General features: G+C 43.6%; 1 protein-coding gene across 1 annotated transcript in view; it reads right to left on the bottom strand.

Annotated features, from left to right (window-relative positions):
• slc6a11b (solute carrier family 6 member 11b) overlaps positions 1-23446 on the bottom strand; it is a gene marked incomplete at its 5' end in the record, with an annotated part of 49606 nt that extends 26160 nt beyond the window's left edge. The window contains 6 exons of the mRNA XM_079510390.1: positions 4476-4610; positions 11721-11853; positions 17636-17714; positions 18334-18474; positions 22391-22525; positions 23236-23446. Coding sequence (XP_079366516.1) covers positions 4476-4610; positions 11721-11853; positions 17636-17714; positions 18334-18474; positions 22391-22525; positions 23236-23446 — 834 coding nt within the window. The remainder of the gene's footprint in view (positions 1-4475; positions 4611-11720; positions 11854-17635; positions 17715-18333; positions 18475-22390; positions 22526-23235) is intronic.
• Between the last annotated feature and the right edge of the window lie 200 nt (positions 23447-23646).

Raw genomic sequence — 23646 nt, 5'->3', positions numbered from 1 at the left:
CCACGGATATGGTCTAAAAGTGTGAAAAACGTATTTTTCATTTCACTACACCTTTAAGGTTTTCTGAGCTCAATTGCACCCAAAAAAACCCTGAACTTTTAACATTCAGTAGATTTTCTGTGGTCTGGGGTTTTCTGGCTCAAACAAGTGCTCTGATTTTCCTGCTGACTGTGATGTCACAGCCTGCAAATCCCATATATGACAATGGGATTTGCCAGCTGATGGCACTGTTTTCACTGTTTTGCCTGTTTTCATCGCAGCTCAAAGGGCTTCACAGACAGACAAAATCCCAGACCACAGAAAATCCACAGAATGTTCAAAGTTCAGGTTTTTGGGTGTAATTGAGGTCATAAAACCTAAAAGAAAAGTGGAAAATAAAACTAAATGAAAATGAATGCCATGCAACCTTTAACTGTGAGAGTATGTGGACCCATACTATATACGGTTTAAATTTGTATACCCTCTAGAGCATACATGGGCAACTGGCGGCCCGGGGGCCACACCTTCGGCCCCCACCTTCACTTAATGCAGCCCTCAGGTTAACATTGGGATACTGATAAATGTTTTATTTCAGCTGTTACAATTCCAAACATGCAAACATGACCAGCTTTAGTACATAGCTTAATGAGTATAGTATTAAAATGTTATTGTCTTTTTTACATGTCCAATGTATTTGTATTTAGTTTATAAAGTTAACATAACTATAAAGAAATGTATTTGAAATTAAATAAAAATGTTACTTTTCAGGATAGCCAATATCAAATTTGGTTTTCAATTCAAATATAGCAAAAATAGCTGATCTACAAGCTCAAAACGTGTCGCATTGCGACGCGTTTTGAGCTTGTAGATCGGCTATTTTTGCCACGACAGTAATATGCACTGCGGCCCATCTGGAGTGAGTGTGGAAATATATTGGCCCTCCCCGTCGTCAAAGTTGCCCACCCCTGCTCTAGAGTTACAAATGGATACATTAAAGATGGAGTGACACCAGTTTCCAGTTTTTCATGTGTGAGGTGACACCCTGGAGTCGTTTTTATGTGCAATGGTGTATTAACTTTGTATTTAGGGTTTCTTCCTGGAGGCTGAACACTTGACAGTCAAACGTGCCAATGAAAAAAAACGTAATATAGTGACATCACATTATCAGCCCCTCCCCTAACTCCTCCCCCTTTATCATACAACTACAGCTGTGGGTGCGGCTTAAGTTCAGGTGGATCACCACCCACCAGGCAAACCAGGCATACTTAATGAACTGGTGGGGGTGCCCACATAAAAACGACATTTTAACAATACTGTACACTTTTTTGAAAAACTTCTTCCTCCTTATATAACAATAAGACCTGATGATCATGTTTTAGGGTGGAAAAAAATCATGGCACTCCATCTTTAACCCTGAGGACTTTACTTTACACAGTATGTGTAAGTTACAGTGTATAATAACTACAACATGTACAGTATCTTGACCTTTGTATCTTGCCTTTGGGTTTGTTAAAGATTCAGTGATTGGACAGTGTGTCTTTCTGTCTATAGAAACACACATCACAGATGAAGGTGATGTGTCTTTCTATATGTAGTTCACTCTGCCGTATACACGCTTGCACTCAAGGCCCTTATTTATCAATGCGGTGTACACCCCAAATTGGGTGTACACCTGGTGTACACCCGGTGTAGGTGTACACCCAATTTTGTGTCTACACCGCATTGATAAATAAGGGCCTTGCTGTCTCTGTATCGTTCTCTCACATCCGCTATCTCTCTCTCTCTCCACATTGTCATGACAAGACCACCTCCACTGACATTTGTCGGCGGTGCACCGTTGCTTACAGTGTTGATTTCGTCGACTAAAACTAAGACGAAAAATGTCCGTCGACTACCTTTTTTCACTGACAAAAACGACATAAAAACTAAATGTAAACTAAGCTAATGATGACTAAATCTAAGACTAAAAATACTGTTGATTTTGTCAACCAATAAAGGGAATAGTGGACAACAGATCCAGTATAAGTAAAAGACACAAGTCATTTTACACTTGGTTGCATGCTGAAAATAGCCGACCTACAAGCGCGTCGCAGAGCTTGTAGATCGGCTATTTTCAGCAAGCGTAAAATCAGTCATTACGACGGCATCGAGGCCCGCCAAAATACATTTTAGTCGACTAAATCACCTGTAGATTTAGTCGACTAAAATCGTATGATATTTAGTCGACTAAAACTAGACTAACACTAAAACATTCCGGGTGACTAAAATGTGACGAAAACTAAATGAAAACTATTCAAGAGACTATGACTAAAACTAAAATAGAAATTTGCTGCCAAAAACAACACTGGTTGCTTAGAGACCTTTGCCGATGGATGTCTGCCTTTTACGGACCAGGTGAAGTCTGCTTGCTGTGTGCATGTGTGTACTGTATGTGTGCGTCCGTGCGTGCATGCGCATGTATGTCTGTGTAACTGCATGTGCTGGTATGGTGTAGCTTAGGTGAGAAAACATTTGGCAACAAATGCTGATCTACAAGGCAAGCCTCACAACGCTGTTGCAATGTTTACATCACATTTGATATCTCTGATTATCTGTGCACCGAGACACAGCTCTGATATCAACGACCCCCCAGAGCAGAGACAAAGATACAATAATTCCATGAACAACAATACACAGTAATAACACAACGCATGATTCAACACAATGAATCTACACAATCGCAAACAATACAATAATATCCCATAACCCCTGGACTAAGAACTACAGGGAGGAGGGACATTTTCACGCAGACGCTGCACGAGCTGCTTTGACAGCTCAGCATGGAGAATGAGTCTGAGGCTGCTTAAGTATAGGCCGCCTGAATTGCACTGTGGGAATGAGGGCGTGGCCAGGAGAGGTAGCTGATTTATAGAAGCAGAATTAATTACTAGGGGGAATGAATGAGGGGAACTATATATACACATATATAATAACCTTCTGCCTTCCGTGCCTCAATTAACTATCGCTTACGCTTGATTAGTCAGCTTTTCTAGTAGACTTGCGTTGCTGGACGATCGGATGACTCCACCTTCCAATGTCTGGTGATTTCTTGTCAAATTCAACATAGCCTAATGCCTAGAACAACCATAGATAGAAACAATAGATGCCTCATTGGCCGCTGCAGTTCGTTGGAGCCATGTGTGTCGACGGAAGGGCGGAAGTGCGCTTAGGAACAAAATGAGGAAGTGTGCCGGAAGTGCGGAAGGCATGCTTCGCTACGCTGCCACTCAAGTGACTATACTGGCCAATCACTGCGCATCTTCTCTGGGACTTGTCAGCCCCGAACATCTGCTCTGTGACGCCTACGGAAGCTTCTGTGAAGCACTAACGTGGAAGCTTGCCCTCCTTGAGAGCATGAGAACAATGGCGAGAAACACGCCAATAACAAACCTATACGCCCACTGCTTAGAAAACTACCCCATATGAAGGACCGCCCTATAGTCTTTGCATTGGTTCTGGACGGTTCAGTTACTTCATAAATCTCATAATTGCATCCACCCACATACAACATATAATTTCTGCTAAATTCCTACACTGACCTGGCCTGTGCGCCAAAACGCGTATGTTTGGTTTGCCTGCTGCTGTAGATCCTATATCATTATTAAACAAGACTCCTAAAGACTACAGAGAGTGCAGATTGTATTCTCCGTCTAGGTATTTTCTGAACCTGCGCCCAGCAGCATCCTCCTGAACGCTTACAGACTGTCCTTGAGTCGAGCGAGCCTTTCCCTTGAAGTGAGTTGTGCACCGGTATAGTCCGGCAGCCGACGGGCTTCTTTTGTTTAAAGCAGGGGTTCTCAACCCGTGGGTCGCGACCCCTCGGGGGGTCGCCAAATTATTTTAGGGGGTCCCCAAATTATTTAAAAAAAGAAAAAAAAAAAAAAAAAAAAGTTATATTTTTAAATTTTTATTTTCACGATTTTTCTAAAATAGCAGACCTACAAGCTCGTAGCGCGCCACTCGGTGGCGCGCTATGAGCTTGTAGATCTGCTATTTTTCAATAGCTAAATTATAACATAATGCTTAAAACACCAAAAGAGGTTCCCGCCCAAAATGGGTTAAGGTTATTGTAGCAGTCAATTTATATTGGGGGTCGGGAGGGGGCGGGGCGGGGGTCCCGAGACATTGCCAAAGCATTTCCGGGGGTCCCCGGCCAAAAACGTTGAGAACCCCTGCATTAATCCACTTGCTGACCTATTGGGCAATCTTTTCTTGTGACTTTCTTGTGACTCTACCATTAACATCCTATATGGCAGGCAAAGATGTCAAATTTTCCTTTTGCTTTATGTGACATTTATGTGACATTCTGAATCCATTCCAAGCATTAGTTTTGCACAAAATATACACTCCTTGGGCTAAAAGCAGCCATAGCCACTTAGCCCAAATGTGCCCAAAATGTGCTGACCTCATCACATTTGTCATGATGTCTATGGCATTTCGATAGGGGTTCCTCCTACCTGTGGGTCTGACAGTCGTGACATGTCGGGGTAGAGGTAGAACATGATGCCGTCGTATGCACCGGGCAGCGTCACGCCCCTGACCAGCAGGATCAACAGCATGGCGTAGGGAAACGTAGCCGTCACATAGACCACCTGCAAACACGCACGCACGCACGAACACACGCACAAACACACGTCAAACACACACACATGCATGCATAATTATGTACAGTTTAAATAAATTAATGTCCACAATCCATATACACATATATATATATATACACACTGAAGATTGAATGTGAAAGTGGCTAATAAGTTGAGTTGAGTTAAGAATGGGGCTAAATTATGTATTTCTTATTTTCTTTACAACATTTGACAGCGATTTCTTTTTTGAGTGGTGCAACCACTCCAAGGAAAAGCAATGTCCGTTTTAACCTGTGACTATGTTTCGAGTACCAGTAGCGTGTTACTATGTTACTATATGAGTACCAGTAGGGGCAAAAGTGGCGCTGTTGTGCCAGAAACAGAGTAGGGGCAAAAGTGGCGCTGTTGTGCCAGAGAGAGAGAGAGAGAGAGACTCAGTTCACACAGGTGTGATTTTTGTATTCTTTACTATAGTCCTACTAGACCCCAAGAAATTACAGAGAGAGAGAGAGAGAACCACTCAGTTCACACGGGTGTGATTTTTTAATTCTTTACTATAGTCCTACTAGACCCCAAGAAATTACATCTGGCCACAAAAGATCACGAGATCTACTGAATGTGTCAAACTACCCGTTTCGACTGTTATCAATAGACAAGACCGCAGTGATCACTTAGGATCAGTACGATTGTTTTCGACAAGTATGGGCATGCTCTGCCGACTGATAAAAAAAAAACGACTTAAGGTTGGCGAACATGCGTTAATATTAGGACCGCACTGCAACATGCTTGCGGTTAAGTTTAGGGGAGGGTATGAGGAGGCTTGTCATTTTTAGTAGGCAGTAGACCAAAACGACAGGATTAAGGTTGGAACATGCGTTAATATTAGGACCGCACTGCAACATGCTTGCGGTTAAGTTTAGGGGAGGGTATGAGGAGGCTTGTCGTTTTTAGTAGGCAGTAGACCAAAACGACAGGATTAAGGTTGGCGAACATGCGTTAATATTAGGACCGCGCTGCGACATGCTTGCGGTTAAGTTTAGGGGAGGGTATGAGGAGGCTTGTCATTTTCAGTAGGCTCCCAGCATGTCCAGTAGACCTGAGTAGACCGATAAGATCGGTTAACGTGTCATCAACACCAATCGCAGCCAGTAGGCTCCAGACTACAGGTCCGATCGGCTAGATAAGATCGGTGTAATAAGTAACCTAGGCTACTGGGAATTAGCGGTTGATTTTCGGTCGAAACGGCTCGTCAAACTGACATAGTGAGCCTACACACAGTGTGGCTTCCCCCCAGTAGGCTACCTTCACATTCAGCAGATCCTGTGATCTTTTGTGGCCAGATGTAATTTCTTGGGTTCTAGACAGTATACTATAGTAAATAATAATAAAAAAAATCGCTATAGAATATTTAGCGTATATAACATATTTATACATATATAAAAATAACACTCATCTTTTACTTTCTCTAATAACAACCTGAAACATGAACCTTGGTTGGACATTTACTGCATCTCTCTCCCCATGTTTCCTATCAGCCTACTGTCTGTCCCTCCACAAAAACAAAACGTGGGGGGGACGCCCCATAAGACATGTACGTGGATTTGCGTGCATGTGAGCAACACACTATTAAACCATGCATACGTGTATATATAGCCAATTTAGAAACAGGGTTTACAATGCTTAACCATATCCATAAAATTAAACGACAAGTCAAAAAACATATTTTTGTCAAAACAAATATGATATAATAGTACACCACTGAGTATGATGAAGTATAGGCACTAGGCAATCTATGCAAAACATGAACAGTTCAAATATGGAGATAAGAGGTTTCTGCCCAACATCAGCAGTATTCTCTGGAGGACACGGAGGAGGATGTGGAGGAAGAGGAGAAAACCTAGGAGATATTCAGCACAGCTAAGAGACTTTAGAGTTCAGCCTATATGGTTCATGCTTTAGTTGTGTCGTGTCTAACACACATAATTGCCAATCTACAAGCTTGTGGATTTGCTATTTTTGGTGTGAGATAAATCAGGTGTTTGGGGACAGGGCACTTAGCCAACTCTGTCTTTCACTGGCACAAATGTTCACACATAGACCCACAGACTCAAACACACACACACTTGCATGAACATACTGAGAACGAAAGAAAGTAAAAAGCCAGAAATAGCATGTGTTGGGCTGTGAAGTGTCAAAGTGATGTTCACTGTCGCCATCAGAGCCTAACCAGACCAGCCACAGTCGCAGAAGTCGTTTTCACAAACATCTATACAGCTGGAGGGACAACTTAACACTAAACATATTTTTTTGTTACACCATCACTAAACACGGGTATATTTTACCCAATATAAAATATTCCATGAGAAAAATATTTCTCATAAAAATATATTGCAGTACAGCAATACATGGCAACGTGAGGTACTCTTCTTTAATATTTCATCATGACTTTTCACAAAAAAACAATAAATAGATTTCATGGGGGGGCCTATCATGGGCAGGGGGGGGGGGGGGCAAATTCGGTGAAAAACGTGCATTGTAATTTTTTTAATATTCCTAAAAAAAGATAAATGAAGTTGGGAACTTCTCATTTGGTCCACCCATTCCTAAGACATGTGCGAATGGTCCAGTGTGAAAAAGGAAAAAAAAGTCAATTTTATTTTATTTATTTATTTAGGGACAAAGCTCATTAATCAACATGTCAGTTTTCACCTCAATGTAAATGGGCCATCTGTAGTCCCTGAGTCCCATTGTGGGTGTATTGGATTTTTCTCTATCACACTATCACTAAACATGGGTGAAATTCACCCGAACAGGGAAACAAGCCTTCTATGATGTCACTGAGCATCATGAAGGTACTGAAAGACCCACCCACCTCAGACATCAGCTTCATTATGAAAATTGCAAAAATCTTATCGTCCGGGTGAAAATCACCCATGTTTAGTGTTCTAGGGTTAACTATTTTGAGCTATGATGACAGTACCGTTCAGTGGCTACAGAGCCTTACAATATAGGCTAATAATAGTCCTCGTGAGCGCGAAGACCAACGTTTGAATCTGGCCCGATCATCTTGTCTGGCATGTCTCTCCCTTCCCTTGGTTTCTCTACACTCTCCTGTCTGAAATAAAGCATACAAGTGCTATTCCCAGCAAGCAACATGGGTGTACAATAAAGCACAAAGCCTGCATTTATACTTGCCAACATGCCTTGCACTGAAAATAGACGATGTACAAGCTCACAACATGTCACAGGATGATGTATTGTGAGCTTGTAGATTGTCTATTTCCGGTGCAAGACACCGGCACGCAACTAAGCATAAGTCGGGCATAAATAAGCCATCAGTCCGCTTGCCATCTGAGAATACTCGTGTTTATTGGCTATCATGCGTAGCTTTGAATTCAGCCGCGTACATAGCATTCCAAGTGACTACAACCAATACCTGCGGCACACAGTCTCACACTTGCAAAGCCTCTCAAACCGTGGCTCCTCCTCTATCCAGCTATTCAGTTTTTTCGCAGAACTGTGTTCAAGGCTCTTAGAAACCCCCTTGAACAAAGACCCAGGCCTCTTGGAAGGCGAGCGGCGAGCAACGTACATCCCCTGGCTCGTTGGCACCCAGTCAAAGTCCAATTGAGGCCAGAGCAGAACAGAGCAGAGCAGAGCCAAGCCGGGAGGCCGAGAAGAAAAGAAGGCTGTTCTGGCACGGTCTCTTAAACGGGAGGAGCTCAGAAGACTGATGCTGGCAGTGTGGGAAAATGTGCTGCTCGGCACAAAACGCACGCACGCACGCGCGCGCGTGCGCGCCCACACGGTGCAAATAAGTGGTGCGACAAAAATGACTATTCAGACAGGCACGTGTACATCTCACATTCAGACACATACTGTATACATACATGTATGCGTACACCTACATGTATGCGTACACCTACTGACACTCCAATTACCCAGGTGACCGGGAGGGAATGCTACCTTGTACAGCAGTTTGGTGAATGGGCTCTGAATGTAACAACAATGTAAGCAACTGTCCCGCTAGTGGAACTTGATGTACTGTGCTCATTAATCTCCTGTTCACGCTTAGAATCCTGGAGCAGATGTGTGACTAGAGTACTGTTAAAACCGCTTGTTAACACCAAGTGAATTCAAGCCAAGTTTAAGTTGTAAAGAGCATACCGCAGGCGTGGACTTTCATGACAAAGTATAAACGGTGCCCATGTCATACGGTAGACGCAACCTGTAAATAAAATCGCTATCTTCAGACACAAGAGATCTTCGCTTTGCCATGGCTAGGCAATGAATTAGCCTTCCGTCGTAACAGTTTCGCTGGGGCTCAGTAGATATGGCAGTCTGCACCTGGCTGGGAGTTCACACTTTGCTCATCCCAACATTGCATCAAGTGTCAATGTGTCATTGAGCAAGACCACCTCTAACTGCTGTTCAAAAGCTGCATGGGTTGAATGCAGACGACAAGGTCCCGTCCTTTTTCTCACGGCCACATATAAAGTAAAGTCAAATATAAAGGTAAACTTTATTGAAGAATCTCAAGCAAAACAGTGGCTGGACACTAGTGTCACCTGCAGAGACCTTAATCTGTCCACGCCAAACTGTGTTAATCCCAGTTGGGCCTACAGGGAGAGTGTGGGAAAAAATGTGGGGGAAAAAAAGTGTCTTCCGCTCGATTCATCCCTTTTTCAATTAGACTAATAAAACGATTACACATCCGAAACCACTGCTTGGCTCCTCTCTCTCTCTCTCTCTCTCTCTCTCTCTCTCTCGCTCTCTCCCCCTCTCCGCAGATGAATAGAAACATATTCCATCTCCATGTGAACTCGTGATGCTTCTCGTGCTCCCTCCAGCTCACCGCGGGGGCACGTTTAAAACCACCCTCTGAAATTTACTGGTCAAACTTGCCCCTGCCTTTGCCGTAAATCTAACGGGAGGGCTTAAATGTGAGAATGGCTGGCAAACATGGCCTACAAAACAAACAGCTTAACGCAGGGTAGCTCAATGGTCTGAGGGGCTCTGTATAGAAGAAAGCATCTCTCTCACTCACTCACTCACTCACTCACACACTCACACACTCACTCACTCACTCACTCACTCACTCACTCACTCACTCACTCACACTCTCTCTCTCTCTCTCTCTCTCTCTCTCTCTCTCTCTCTCTCTCTCTCTCTCTCTCTCTCTCTCTCTCTCTCTCTCTCTCTCTCTAGTGAAGATGTGGTAATGTCTCAGAAGATGAGAGAGAGGGAGAGGGAGAGGGAGAGATAGACAGAGAGGAGGAGGAGGTGGAGGAGGACGTTAGGAAGAAAGGAATACTCTGCATGCTCCTCATGAACGCTCTACTTTCCCTCCATTGAATGCAGGAATCAATCTTGGACCGGCCGCTAAAGCCCAGCCATGAAGAAGCATTCTTTGCTCTTACTTCACATCCAGACAAAAGACACTTCATGGAGATACAGGCATCGCTGCTGCCTGCTCTCCTTCTCCCCCGTCCTGTACAGCGTGGGTCCATTAATTTATTTTTGTTCACACTCTCTCTCTCTCTCTCTCTCTCTCTCTCTCTCTCTCTCTCTCTCTCTCTCTCACAGCTCATTCTGGCTCACTGAATCTTTGAGGAGTTTCTTAAGAACTGCTGAGCGAAAGAAGGTGGGGAGGCAGATTCTCCCCCACCTTTTCTGTCTTTGTCCTGTGTGGTTACATGGGAGTATACTGTGCAGTACGTCCTCCCAAAGAGTTTTTACTGTATGGAACTGTTAATTTAGCTCTGCACTGAGTTTACTTTGCATGCAGGCACACACATTTTAAAAGCGTGGTTTTCAACCCTTTGCATGTCGAGGTCCATTATTTGTTCAGCATTTGAGCCACGTACGGAGCGGACCATCATTTGATGAGATTTAGCCTCGCAGACGCAAAACTAAAGAATATGTTGTCGTTTGGATAGTATTTTGTCCACAATCCCATGCTGTAGTGATGTGGTACCATGGGAGAAATAAGGCAAACATTGATCAAAATGACAATTATTTTACATGCTCTAATTGTGTAGACTTAAGCAATATTACACGAGAGGGTGTGGTTTAACGTGATTATTGCCACGACAGTGATGCGGTAAGGAACGAGACGAAGTCGAGTTCCGCAAGCATCACTGAAGTGGCCCTCAAGTGTAATATTGCAATTATACAACAGTTACCCTTAAAACTAAGAAAATCGCTGAAAAAAATATACATTTTTAATGACAGATGTAGTCACTACGACCACACATGTCCCAGAAACTAGCTAGCCTAGCCACCGAGTTTGCTAGGGCTCTGGGAAAACAGAGCAGCTGAATTCTTTGTTTTGATTAGGTGGTGAATGGGGCTGTTTGATCCATGGCTAGAAGCCGTTTCAACCAATCAGATTGCTTCCTCGAAACGACCTGTTAATTCTTGTTAATGGATAGCCTAATGCAGGTATTTAACAATCATTTTACTCGAGAGCGTAGAGGGTCCAATTTGTTACCAACTCTCCATCATTTAGCTGCAGGGACCACCTGGAATCCCCTCAAGGACCACTGGTGGTCCCCGGATGGCCGGACCACTGGTGGTCCCCGGACGGCCGGACCACTGGTGGTCCCCGGACCACTGGTGGTCCCCGGACGGCCAGACCACTGGTGGTCCCCGGACCACTGCTTGAAAACCACTGTTTGAATTGAGTGCTACATTCACTCTTTGTTGGGGGGATATAGGTTAGCTTTTATCTTTGTGCTTCAACATGTACTTAAAACGTGAGTAACATGCCGCATTGAGTTGAAATATTAATGGATGTTTCCTTTCTTGGATTAATTGGTCTTGCCTGGCATAACGGTGCTAATCACATGCTCCCCAAAATGTAAACCTCCAAGCAGGAAGTCTCTTGCTCCTATACTTATGAGGAAACGCAGTAAATAAATGGTTCTCCAGTCTCCACTATACCTCTGGCACCCAGCTATAGAGACAAATACACACACATGCACACTATACACACACATGTACTTGTAAGCAACGGGCTGACATGCAGCATCCGTTGGAACTTTAACCATCAGCTGTTTTGGGACAGAATCGAACTGAGGAAGACATAGGAGGACAGCTGGCTTGCTTGTTTCTTACCTTGCCCGTGGATTTGGGTCCTTTCCAGATGCAGAAGTAACAGATGAACCAGGCCAGAGCCAGACACATGGCCAGCTCCCAGCGCATCCCCCCCATGTGTTCAATGCCATCTGATATCTTCAGCACTCGTCGTCTACACACACACACACGCAAGCAACGCACGCACGCACGCACGCACGCACGCACGCACGCACGCACGCACGCACGTGCACACACACACACACACACACACACGTAGAGAGAAACATGTTGGGAATTTAGATAATCGTTGCGGTCGTCTCGAAGCCTTGTACTGTAGCTGTTCCTTTTTTATTATTTAAAAAGTCATTTTAATATTAGGAGAGCTACTTTTGTGCAACACTTGTTTGATGAAGAAGGGCATTCATTTAAAAAAAAAACACCCGTGTGAACTGAGTGGTGTAAGGTCTTATATAGCCTGATCAGCTGTGGTCTGACGTAATGTCTGACGTAATTAAATCACACCCGGGTGAACTGGGTGACCGTAGCAACCATGCTCATTTTGGTACGAACAGACAGACAGACAGACAGACAGACAGACAGACAGACAGACACGTAAACTAACAAAGCCAGTCGTAGGAGTGGTTTACACCACTCAAAAATAATAAATATATATCGAAATATATAAAATATAGAAATACGAGGTCTCTGCCCTATACAGTGACGTCATGCCGTGGAGTGATTCATGCACACAGGTGCAGCCCATGAGCCATCTAATAGAAGAGTTACGACATTGAGGGGGCAGAAACCGAGCGCTCGAGCGCTGTTCATGCAGCCTGAACTGAGACAAGCTATTTTAAGCATGTGTGCAACATGACAACGTTTTAAAGTATTGTACAGTAACAACTAAAGTCTCTTTAATGTTGTTATACTATTACTACAAAACAATTTAAAATAAAGGGATTTAAGATCATTAAAGCTGGGCTGTTGCCTGAGTCGGAGTGAGTCCAATGCATTTCTGCCTACTTCTGGTCCAGGACTTGGCCCAGTTGGTTGTCCCCATGCATGCTCAATGCGTAGTCTATGTAGGAGAGCCGCCATTGGACTGGCCCCTGTTATGGCAATCTGTGGGACACATGCTCAGGAAGACATAATAATGAGGCAACACAAGGATTCATAGTTTGGAGATATTAGGATTTACTCTATGACACCCCATGTAGTGAACGCAGTTTGCGTAACTAAGTCTATATCTAAGGCTCTGGCCGCAATATGGTCCCTCAGTCCCTACGCTCATTCTGTAGCTCCGAGATGAGGTCACATCCACGCCCGCTCCCACCACGGTTCAGAAACGGCTCATGGTTTCCAAAAGGAACGTTTCTTACCCTTTTCTGCAAATTGAATCCAGAAAGTGAAGGGCTACTAGCATGCTAAAATAATTTAAGCTTATGAATGGCCAAGAAAATTCAAGTTTAAACGGTTAAACGAGCATTTAAATCGGTTGTTTAGCATGTTTTTTTCAAGGAAGTTGAAAAGCCTCCCCTGGTCGAATGTGGAATTAGATTTCCAAGTTCACTCGACATGCACGCGCAGTGTCGCGCACACGCAAGCGGCTGACTAAACAACCGATTTAAACGCTCGTTTAACTGTTTCAACTTGGATTTTCTTGGCCGTTCATAAGCTTAAATTGGTTTAGCACGCTAGTAGCCCTTCACTTTTTGTATTCATTGTGCAGAAAAGGGTAAGAAATGTTCCTTTTGGAAACCATGCGCCGTTTCTGAACCTCGGTGGGAGCGAGCGGGTGTGAATGTGACCTCATCTCGGAGCTACAGAATGAGTTTTAGGGACTGAGGGAACGTATTGGGGCTACAGAATGAGCGTAGGGACTGAGGGAACGTATTGGGGCTAAGGTGCAGCCATGATTGCAGAAGTTTTCCTCTTCTCTCTTTGAAGTGGTTTATTGATATTAACCGCGATGCGGCGTGGTGACGCAAGCCATTTCATTCGCCAGTGATAATGACATCACTCGCTCGTCAGTCAGTGGTGTCTGGTGTGTGTGAACTGACAAACGTGCACAGTGCACTTCCTGTGCTCTGACTCGCGGCCAGGGGGGGCGACGGCACAGAGGGAGGGAGAATAAAAAAGAGAGGGAAGCTGCCAACGCTTTGCCACAGAGTTCACACCCCATATAGCTCCTGACCAGCCATTGATCATAGTGACATGTTCTTGGTGGCTGTCCACAGCCACCAAGAACACAGAGGTCCGACAGAAGCCTGGCTGTCGCTGCATGGTCAGTGAGTGGATGGGGAGAGTGAGGTGCGTGCGTGCGTGCGTGCGTGCGTGCGTGCGTGCGTGCGTGCGTGCGTGCGTGCGTGCGTGCGTGCGTATGTGTGTGCGTGTGTGGGTGTAGAGGGGCAAAATTTAGCGCCTCTAGTACAGAGCCTTGTAAGACTCCAAAAAACAAAGTATAGGGTTTAAGTGCAGTATAGCTATCGTTATAATTGTCTTTAGACTGTAGCACATGGTCAAGTTATATGTTTTAAATGTATAGTATTGTTTTTATATGTGGACCCCAGGAAAACTATAGCGGTGCTTTAGGGCACAGCTAATGGCGATTCTACCAAATAAAAGTAAGGCATTAATAATAATAATAATAATAATAATAAAAAGTTAAATGGAGATATACTGTAAGCAGTTTCTGCTGGATACTGCAACAATATCTTACTGTAAGCGATTCCTGCAGGGAATTTCTCCACAGTTCCATTTTCTGTTCACACTGTACATACAGTGAAACACGTGACATATTCCTTGGCATAGTTCATACTTAGGCCCCGGTCGGCGTTTGTTGTTTGTCGTCCAATTAACATTCCCGGATTTTAGTTAGCGTATCCTCTGGCAGTGCGACAGGAAGTGTGGTAAGCATAACACGCTGACAGGGAAAGCTGATTCGCTGCCATGTTGCACACAAACACGGGTCTAGCTGGGAGACAGCTGGCCCTCCGAGGCCATAGCTGTCGACACAGAATATGAAAAAAGGCCTGGCTAATTATCGGGTGAGAGGTTCTAGCAGGGGTCAGTGACACGCGGTCAACTGAAGCTGCCATTCTATCAGCTGTGGCTGCTTTTCTTTTCAGGCTATATACATGCCGCAGAGATCGGCACACATAGACATCAAAGGGGGCTTCAGCCCCATGCCCTTTTATCCGTCTGTAAAACAACTGCCCTCTCCAGACCATGAATGCAGCATTTACTACATGGTGAAAGAAATGCAAATGCCACTCCTTTCCATGCCATGCTGGAAGGCAGCATTCAGGAGAATTGCTTTTATTCTACTGAACTTGAACACAGTATTTTGCATTGAACAAATTTGTTTAGAAATCCATGTCATATAAACCGCATATCTATAGCTAAAGAGTGATGGGTTGCGCCCCGAAAATAGCAGATCTACAAGCTCACAATGCATTGCAGTGCGACGCGTTGTGAGCTTGTAGATCTGCTATTTTCACAAATTTTGTCCAAAAGTGCCCTCTATACGGGATTTTAGCCCCTCTAACACACTCTGCACATCCCTGTCGGCACCCACTGTCACGGTTAATCGCTGAGTGTCACATATACTGGAAGGGGGTCCCAGATATAAATGGCATTAAATGGGGGTCAGTATATGCATGTCAAACTGGGCATCCTTTTCAAATGACCTCGACCTTGCGCGTGTGGACTCGGCCCCCAGCCTGGTACCCTAGTCAAAATATGGCCCTTGAGGAAAATTAATTGGGGAAACCTGCTGTATATAGTGTCAAAAATAACAGATCTACAAGCTCAAAACGCGTCACACTGTGACGCGTTTTGAGCTTGTCTGCTATTTTTGCTATATTTGAATTTAAATCTTGAATTATTATGTTTTGCTATTTTTAAGTGGTGCAACCACTTCCTTAAGTGAGTATGTGTGTGGGTGCCTGCCTGCCTGCCTGGGTGGCTGGCTGGGTGCGTCTGAGCACGAAAACAGCATGGTTGTTTTTCACCACCTGTGCGCAACCTACACGCACACAAACACACACGCACATATTAACTGTATATATGGTGATTTTGGGTGTGCCAGTATAGTACAGCCTATTGTAAGTCGCTCTGGATTAAGAGCGTCTGCTAAATGCCTAAATTGTAAATTGTACAGTACAGTACAGTACAGTACAGTACAGTACAGTAGAGGGACCCCCACACGGTAACTCTGTCATTTCTCAACCGTTTCGGACGCGGGGCGGCTTGCCGGAATCGGGCCGGCACCCTGGGTGCCAGAACTCCCCCACCCCCCCCCCCCCCGGGGACCCCCACACGGAGTTGCACCACTTACTTCACACGGGTGTGTTTTTTTTAATTGGAATCCTGGAAATGAACATTTTTATGTAATTTCAAATGTAATTTCTAAGGCCTTTAATTATATATTTTTAAACGTTATGAACTAAATACAAATACATTGGACATATAAAAGACAAACATTTTAAGAATTTAGACTGAAGTAATTAAAGCGGGTCATGTTTGCATGTTTGTAACAGCTGAAATCAATAATATATCAATATTCTGATATTAACGTGAGGGCCACATTAAGTGAAGGTGCATGTGGCACCCGGGCCACATGCACCATCACTTAACTTCACTTAAAATGTGTACTTTTACTCCACTACAATTATTTGAAAACTTTAGTTACTAGTTACTTTGGAGATTTTAATTTTGATTAGAAAACATACATTAACCACTTGAACTATATATTTCGGCCATTCGAAAATAGCCGATCTACAAGCTTGTAGATCTGCTATTTTCAATAGATTTTGTACACATTTTGAACTTGTGAAATGGGACATTCTGCACAATGAGTACTTTTCTTTTAGTACTTTAAGTACATTTTGATGCCGATACTTTAGTACTTTTACTCAAGTACATTTTCAATTCCGTACTTGTAACGAAGTAGTTCTAAATTGCAGTATTGGTACTTTTACTTTTACTTTACTACTTTTCCCACCACTGCTCACGGGTGGGCAACTTTGATGAGGGAAACGAGGGCTACTATTTCCACACTTATTCCAGGGAGCCACATTGCATATCGTTGCTGTCGGGGCAGAAACCTCTCCGTATTTTCACTCTTTTCATAAATCAATGCCCATTTTGTCACACAAAAGTAGCAAAAAAATTGCTGATCTATCTTGAATTGGAATCCTGAATTCGTTTTGAATTGGAATCGTGAAAAGTATTTTATTTCATTTCAAATGCATTTAGTTACAGGCTACTTATGAACTTGAATACAAATACATTGGACATAAAAAAAAAGACAATCACGTTTTAATACTAGTCCTTAAATTACTAATATTGGAGCAGCTGAAATCAATACTTATTCCGCTATTAAATTGCGGGCCGCATTAAGTGAATGTGGCCCCCGGGCGGGCAGTTGCCCATGTCTGGCCTAGCTTGTAGATTGGCTATTTTCAGGGACAATAAGGTGTAGAGGGGGAGGAGCGGACCTACAGTAAAGAGCCATGGGAGACCCCTCATAATAGGCTATTATAAATACTGTCAAAATGGGAAAGATTTGACATTATTCCCACAACCCAAAGGGTAACATTCATGTATCAATATATACCCAGTATTTGATTAGCCTAAATCAGTGGTTCCCAAAGCGGGGTCGTTTATTGCATCAATGCAATAAACATAAGTGTTGTGAACACATGTGAGCCATGATGTCACACGTTTTGCGGATTCAAAAAATACTTTATTTTGCCTTTTTCTATATGAACCGTTACAATTTACAATTTAGGCATTTAGCAGACGCTCTTAATCCAGAGCGATTTACGTTCTCGTGTAAAGTGGGCCTATATCCAGTGATGTCATACTGTATTGGTCCTTTGTAGCCCTGGCATTGAAACAGAAATGATTTTGAATGAGGTGAAAAGAAAATGAGAAAATAATGTACTCACTCCCAGAACTCTATGACTGGAGAGCTGGCATTGGGGTTTGTAAAGTTGGTAGAATTTGTTTGGGAGTCAACACAGTTATCTGTGGAAACAGAGTGACATCTCATGGAAAATGCATTATGTTATCAGCCATATATGGCTGAGACAAAGACAAAGACAGACAGAGAGGTAGTAGGAGCTCTCAAATCACCGGTGCTCAGGGAAGAGAATACTATAGGCCTATTCAATGAGAGAGGATGAGTTATATCCCAGAGAAGATACAATGGCATAATGTCCCCACACTCCCATTAGTCAATTTTAACAGTCAATAGCCAATATTTGTCATAATTCTTCTTGAATATTACTAGGCCAAGATCTTCAGGTACAAGAGTACCACAGACGAAAAACAGTCTAAGTCCAAATTTCAGACTGACCCTCCACGAAAAGGCCTCGTTGTCCTGAACCCTTATCTATCATTTATATATTATGGATCAATAGTGTGCAGGACTTAGACTGTTATTCGTCTGTGGTACTCATTAATAATGTTCCAGGAATGAAAGGGTCGATGACTGTGGGAGGACAAAACAACGATTTGTTTGTATTTGCCTGGAATGAAATGTGATGATCGACATCTTAAATGGATATCTTAAAATGAAGATAATAGATCTAAACTTTGCACACAACAAAGAAAGCCACTCTCCACTTTTCTGCTATAGCAGTACCTGTGTTCCAGTAGTGGCCACAGCTGGCCCATGGCAGCTCCATGGTAAAACAGTTGAAGAGGTAGAAGATAGACCAGGCCAAGATCACCACATAGTAGATATTTAGATAGGCCTCGATCACCTGGGTTGCATAGCCGATACCTGTACAGTGTATAGGTAGAGAAGGATTGGTATATATCAGGATGGTGTAAAACAGTGGTTCCCAAACTTTTTCATGTCAAGGACCCCTAAATCAGCCCCCCATTTGAAAATAATATGACAGGGACCCCCCATAAGATACGATTTTCACGGCTCTAGCAGTGATTCTCAACCCGTTTAATTTCAAGGACCCCCAGTTTGACATGCATTAGTCTACGGACCCCTATTTAATAGCATTTCTATCTCTGGGACCCCCAATTTATATTGTAAAATCAATGCTAATTTAACTCTGAGAGTGTACACATTTGTACACTCTCTGAGTTACAGACCCATAAGGGTCCATTTGGTTCCAATTTATCATTTAGCTGGGTCCCCCCCTTGAACTCCCTCAAGTACCCCTGGGGGTCCCCAGACCTCACTTTGGGAACCACTGATCAAAGTGCTATAGAACAAGTCTTCCTGTTCTTAGCATCTTGCTTGTATACAGCAGGGGTTCTCAACCCGTGGGTCGCGACCCCTCGGGGGGGGTCGCCAAATTATTTTAGGGGGTCCCCAAATTATTTTCCCCAAAAAAATTTTTTTTTTCAAAAATAGCAGATCTACAAGCTCGTAGCGCGCCACTCGGTGGCGCGCTATGAGCTTGTAGATCTGCTATTTTTCAATAGCTAAATTATAACAATGCTTAAAACACCAAAAGGGGTTCCCGCCCAAAATGGGTTAAGGTTATTGTAGCAGTCAATTTATATTGGGGGTCGGGAGGGGGCGGGGCGGGGGTCCCGATACATTGCCAAATCATTTCCGGGGGTCCCCGGCCAAAAACGTTGAGAACCCCTGGTATACAGTAGTTCCAACAATCCAACACATTATACTGGGAAGATGCAAAGGAAATCTATTGATTTGTTTTTGTTTATATCATAGCAAAAGGTGAAGCACTGACATCGACTTTCATGATTTGTGCACAGCAGATACTATAATAATAATAATAATAATCTGTATGGTCCCGAAGGATATTCATCTTCACAGGTCTGTTCAACACCAACAACAAAAACAACACATAATACAGAAAAACGGGGCAGTTTGTTTAATGCCGCGATGGCTGAGGGGACACAACTCCTACTGAAACGAACCTTTTTCCATGGTAAGGTTCTGTATCTTTCTCCAGATGGCATGAGGTTGAAAAAGCGATACTACAACATTAGAAAACGCTGTGTGCACGAAAGCCATCCATGTACTGGACACTAAGCAGTGGTGGGAAAGGTACTCAGATGTTTTACTTAACCACCATCATTCAAAATAATGTCAATGTATTTTAAATAGTTACTGTATCGATTTCAAATCATTGAACCGTATCGTATCGGATCGCCATATTGAACCAATATGGCCCACGTATCGTATCGTCAACCATGTATCGTGATACGTATCGTATCGCTGTTACAGTGTATCGTTACACCCCTACTAAACACCATAGTTAAGACACAACGTTTCGACCGCAGGCGGCCTTCATCACCTGATGAAGGCCGCCTGCGGTCGAAACGTCGTGTCTTAACTATGGTGTTTCAATAAAAGAACACCATTGGAGCAATCCTGTGTGCGGACTCTCTCCTTTATGGGTCTGTATCTCTGAGAGTGTACAAATGGAAGAGTTAAATTAACATTGATTTTGCGATATAAATCGGGGGTCGCAGAGATAGAAATTACATTAAATGGGGGTCCGTAGACTAATGCATGTCAAACTGGGGGTCCTTGAAATTAAAATTCCTCCTTCGCTGGGTTCAGAATCAATGCTGTAAAAATCTTCTCTTATTGGGGTCCCTGGCATATCTTTTCCAAATGGGGGTCCGCGGGCTCATTGGTGTCAACTTGACATGAACAAGTTTGGGAACCAGTGCTCTAAACCATGCAACATAGCTGGTCTCACCACCGTCTTCCCTTTCATTCTTGCTGGTACTTTCCTATCACAATTCTAACCTGCTTGCACTCGTTTCCACACCTCTTTTCCACACTCTCCATTGCTCTGAAATATTGACCCTATAAGTAAGTCGTCCACCTTCTTCACGTCTACTCCTTGTAACCTCACTGTTCCACTTGGGTTCCTCTCATTCACACACATGTATTCTGTCTTGCTGCATGCGGCTAACCTTCATTCCTCTATGGCTGAGCTCACACCTTTCATGCAATTCTGTGCTCGTTGGATGCTCGTTGGATGCATGTTGTGTTGTGTCATGGACGCCCAATGCATTTCCAATGGAGGTCACATGGTTTGACCCAACATTGTGTGAGTGCACCCTAAGGCTGAGCTCACACCTTTCATGCAATTCTCTGTGCTCGTTGGGTGTTGTGTCATGGCCGCCCAGCGGCCCAATGCATTTCCAATGGAGGTCACATGGTTTGACCCAACATTGTGTTGTGTGAGGGGGAAGGGCGGATGACTGCGCCCCTCCCCCTCACACAACACAAACCATGTGACCTCCATTGGAAATGCATTGGGCCGCTGGGCGGCCATGACACAACACCCAACGAGCACAGAGAATTGCATGAAAGGTGTGAGCTCAGCCTAAAGTTTTCAAATAAATGTAGTGGAGTAGAAGTAAAAGTATTGGATAGTGGAAATTCACAAGTAAAGTACAAATACCTTGGAATTATACTCAAGTACAGTACTTAAGTAAATGTAACCTTGTGTCACCAGACTTTCCCCCTCGGAGGAAAGCCTGGTCGGTGTTTCTAAATCGTCTGTGTGATCCGGTCTAGACCGGATAGAAAAATCTAAAAATAATAATAATAATAAACTAAAGAAATCTTATTCCGGTTTGTGGTTTCCGTTGTGTTCGGCATCGTTTTTTGTCTCGCCATGCAGTCGCTACGAGTTGGAATAAAAGATGGATATGAGTGCCGCGCTATGAGCTTGTAGGTCTGCTATTTTTGAAAAATCGTGAAAATGTAGTGCAAATCTTTGAATATATATTCTTTCACAGTGAACGTTTTTAACTCAAATCTTTGCTTCTGGGAGGTCGCTGGAACTACATATTTTCAGATGGGGGTCGGCGGCCAATTACAGATAATTCTGGGGGTCCTTGACATGAAAAAGGTTGAGCACCACTGACATAGAAACATGGGTTTTTCAGAAAACTGTCAGGATTTAGAAGCCATTTGTAGAATCGTCCTCAGGTCTAAATGGGTTAAGCGCCACATCGAGGCTTTTATTGGGTAGGCCCTAAAGTTACGATTCCCTTTTTGATCACGGGGAATTTTGGGTACTACTGACTCCGGTTTGGTTGTTCTGGCCTGATGACTACAAACCAGTAACTACAACCAGTGTTGTTTTTGGCAGCAAATTTAGATTTTAGTTTTAGTCGTAGTCTCTTGAATAGGTTTTACTTAGTTTTAGTCACATTTTAGTCACCGGAATGTTTTAGTGTTAGTCTAGTTTCAGTCGACTAAATGTCATAATATTTTAGACTACTAAATCTACAGTTGATTTAGCCGACTACATTTATTTTGGCGGGCCTTGATGCCGTCGTAATGACTGATTTTACACTTAAATAGCCGATCGGCTATTCGGATCGGAAAATAGTCGATCGGCTATTTTCAGCATGCAACCAAGTGTAAAATGTTTTTATTTGTTGACGAAATTGTCAATATATTTAGTCTTAGTTTTAGTCATCATAGCTTAGTTCTCATTTCGTTTCCATTTGGTTTTCGTCAGTGAAAAAAGGTAGTCGACGAACATTTTTCGTCTTAGTTTTAGTCGACAAAATCAACACTGACTACAACATGGCGTAAGTTACCATCCGCTCCCGACCGGGTCGTAAACACGAAAATGGTATGCCTCCCAGTCTAAAGTAAAAGGTACTTAGTTCACTGTCCCCCACTGGACAGAATAAACAACACATTGCAGAGATAACGCAAGTGTGTGGTATACCTTCAAACAGCGGGCAGATCTTCCTCCAGCAGGTGATTCCTCCCTCGCTGGTGAACTGACCCAACGCCGTCTCCAGGAAGAACACGGGAATGCCGCAGCATATGAAGAAGATGACATACGGAACGAAGAAGGCACCTTCAACACAAACACAGGAACATTAACGCTGAGGATTGTACTGTACAGGACATGTTGAGAATACAGTAATGCGTGCATGTGTGTGTGTGTCCGTCCGTCTGCTACCAGCTAATCTCTGGCACCGTTAACCCGGTCGATATCACATTTTGTACGCACACTCCCTGGATGCCAACGATGAACCTATGCCCCAAGAACGGCCTGTTATCGCGCCAGGAGGCCGACTTTTGAAAAACACATTTTTTGCTATTACCTCCTCCAGATTATGTCCAAAAATTCCGCAAATCGTTACACACTATCTCTATAGTCATGTGTTCAAGACGGATCTGTCCGATATTTCATATTCCATCCTAATTGACTAACATTGACTTTCAAAGTTTGCACGATTGGCCTGTTTTGAACAAAATTCCTCAAATCATGAACGCAGCATGCAATTTACGTGAAATCTATCACAGACTTTCCTACTAGGCTGAGGAATATATCCCACCCTTTTCACATTGGCCTGTTATAGCGCCACCAACAGGTGGATTTTTGCAAAACACATTTTTTGGAACAAAATGCCTCAAATCATCCAATTGCCATCCAAGGCGTAAGAGGAAATGGCACCCTTTTCACATTGGCCTATCATAGCGCCACCAGGAGGCCACAACCTGACCTGCCCTTTTGGAGACCTGTGCCCTGAGGGGCACTTTATCTAGTTCTTAACTTCTTACCTCCACCGTTCTTGTAGCAGAGGTAGGGGAACCTCCAGACATTGCCCAGGCCAATGATCTCTCCAGCCACGGACAGGAAAAACTCAATCTTGTTGTTCCAGTGGCCTCTCTCCTTGTAGAACACCTTATCCGAGCTGGTTTCGGAGCCTTCCTCGCTCCTGCCGTCCTCCGATTTAACGCTCACCACGGGCCCGCTCTTCTCTGCTGTCATGACTCTCCCAGACGGCCCGCTGAGTGAGGCCAGGAGAGATGAATTGAAGACAAAATGAACGTGACCTCATAACCGGGGGCCTTTAAATGGACTCGGTGACTTAAGTGGATTAATATATCTTCTTCCCCATGGCACTGTGGAGAATTAATGGGACTGTTCCCAAACTCCACCCACATTACTCAACCATGCAGAATTAAGAA

This window comes from Electrona antarctica (assembly GCF_951216825.1).
Source record: "Electrona antarctica genome assembly, chromosome: 9".
NCBI lineage: Eukaryota > Metazoa > Chordata > Actinopteri > Myctophiformes > Myctophidae > Electrona > Electrona antarctica.
Note: the sequence above shows the minus strand (reverse complement) of the source record. Positions and strands in the feature narration are given on the sequence as shown.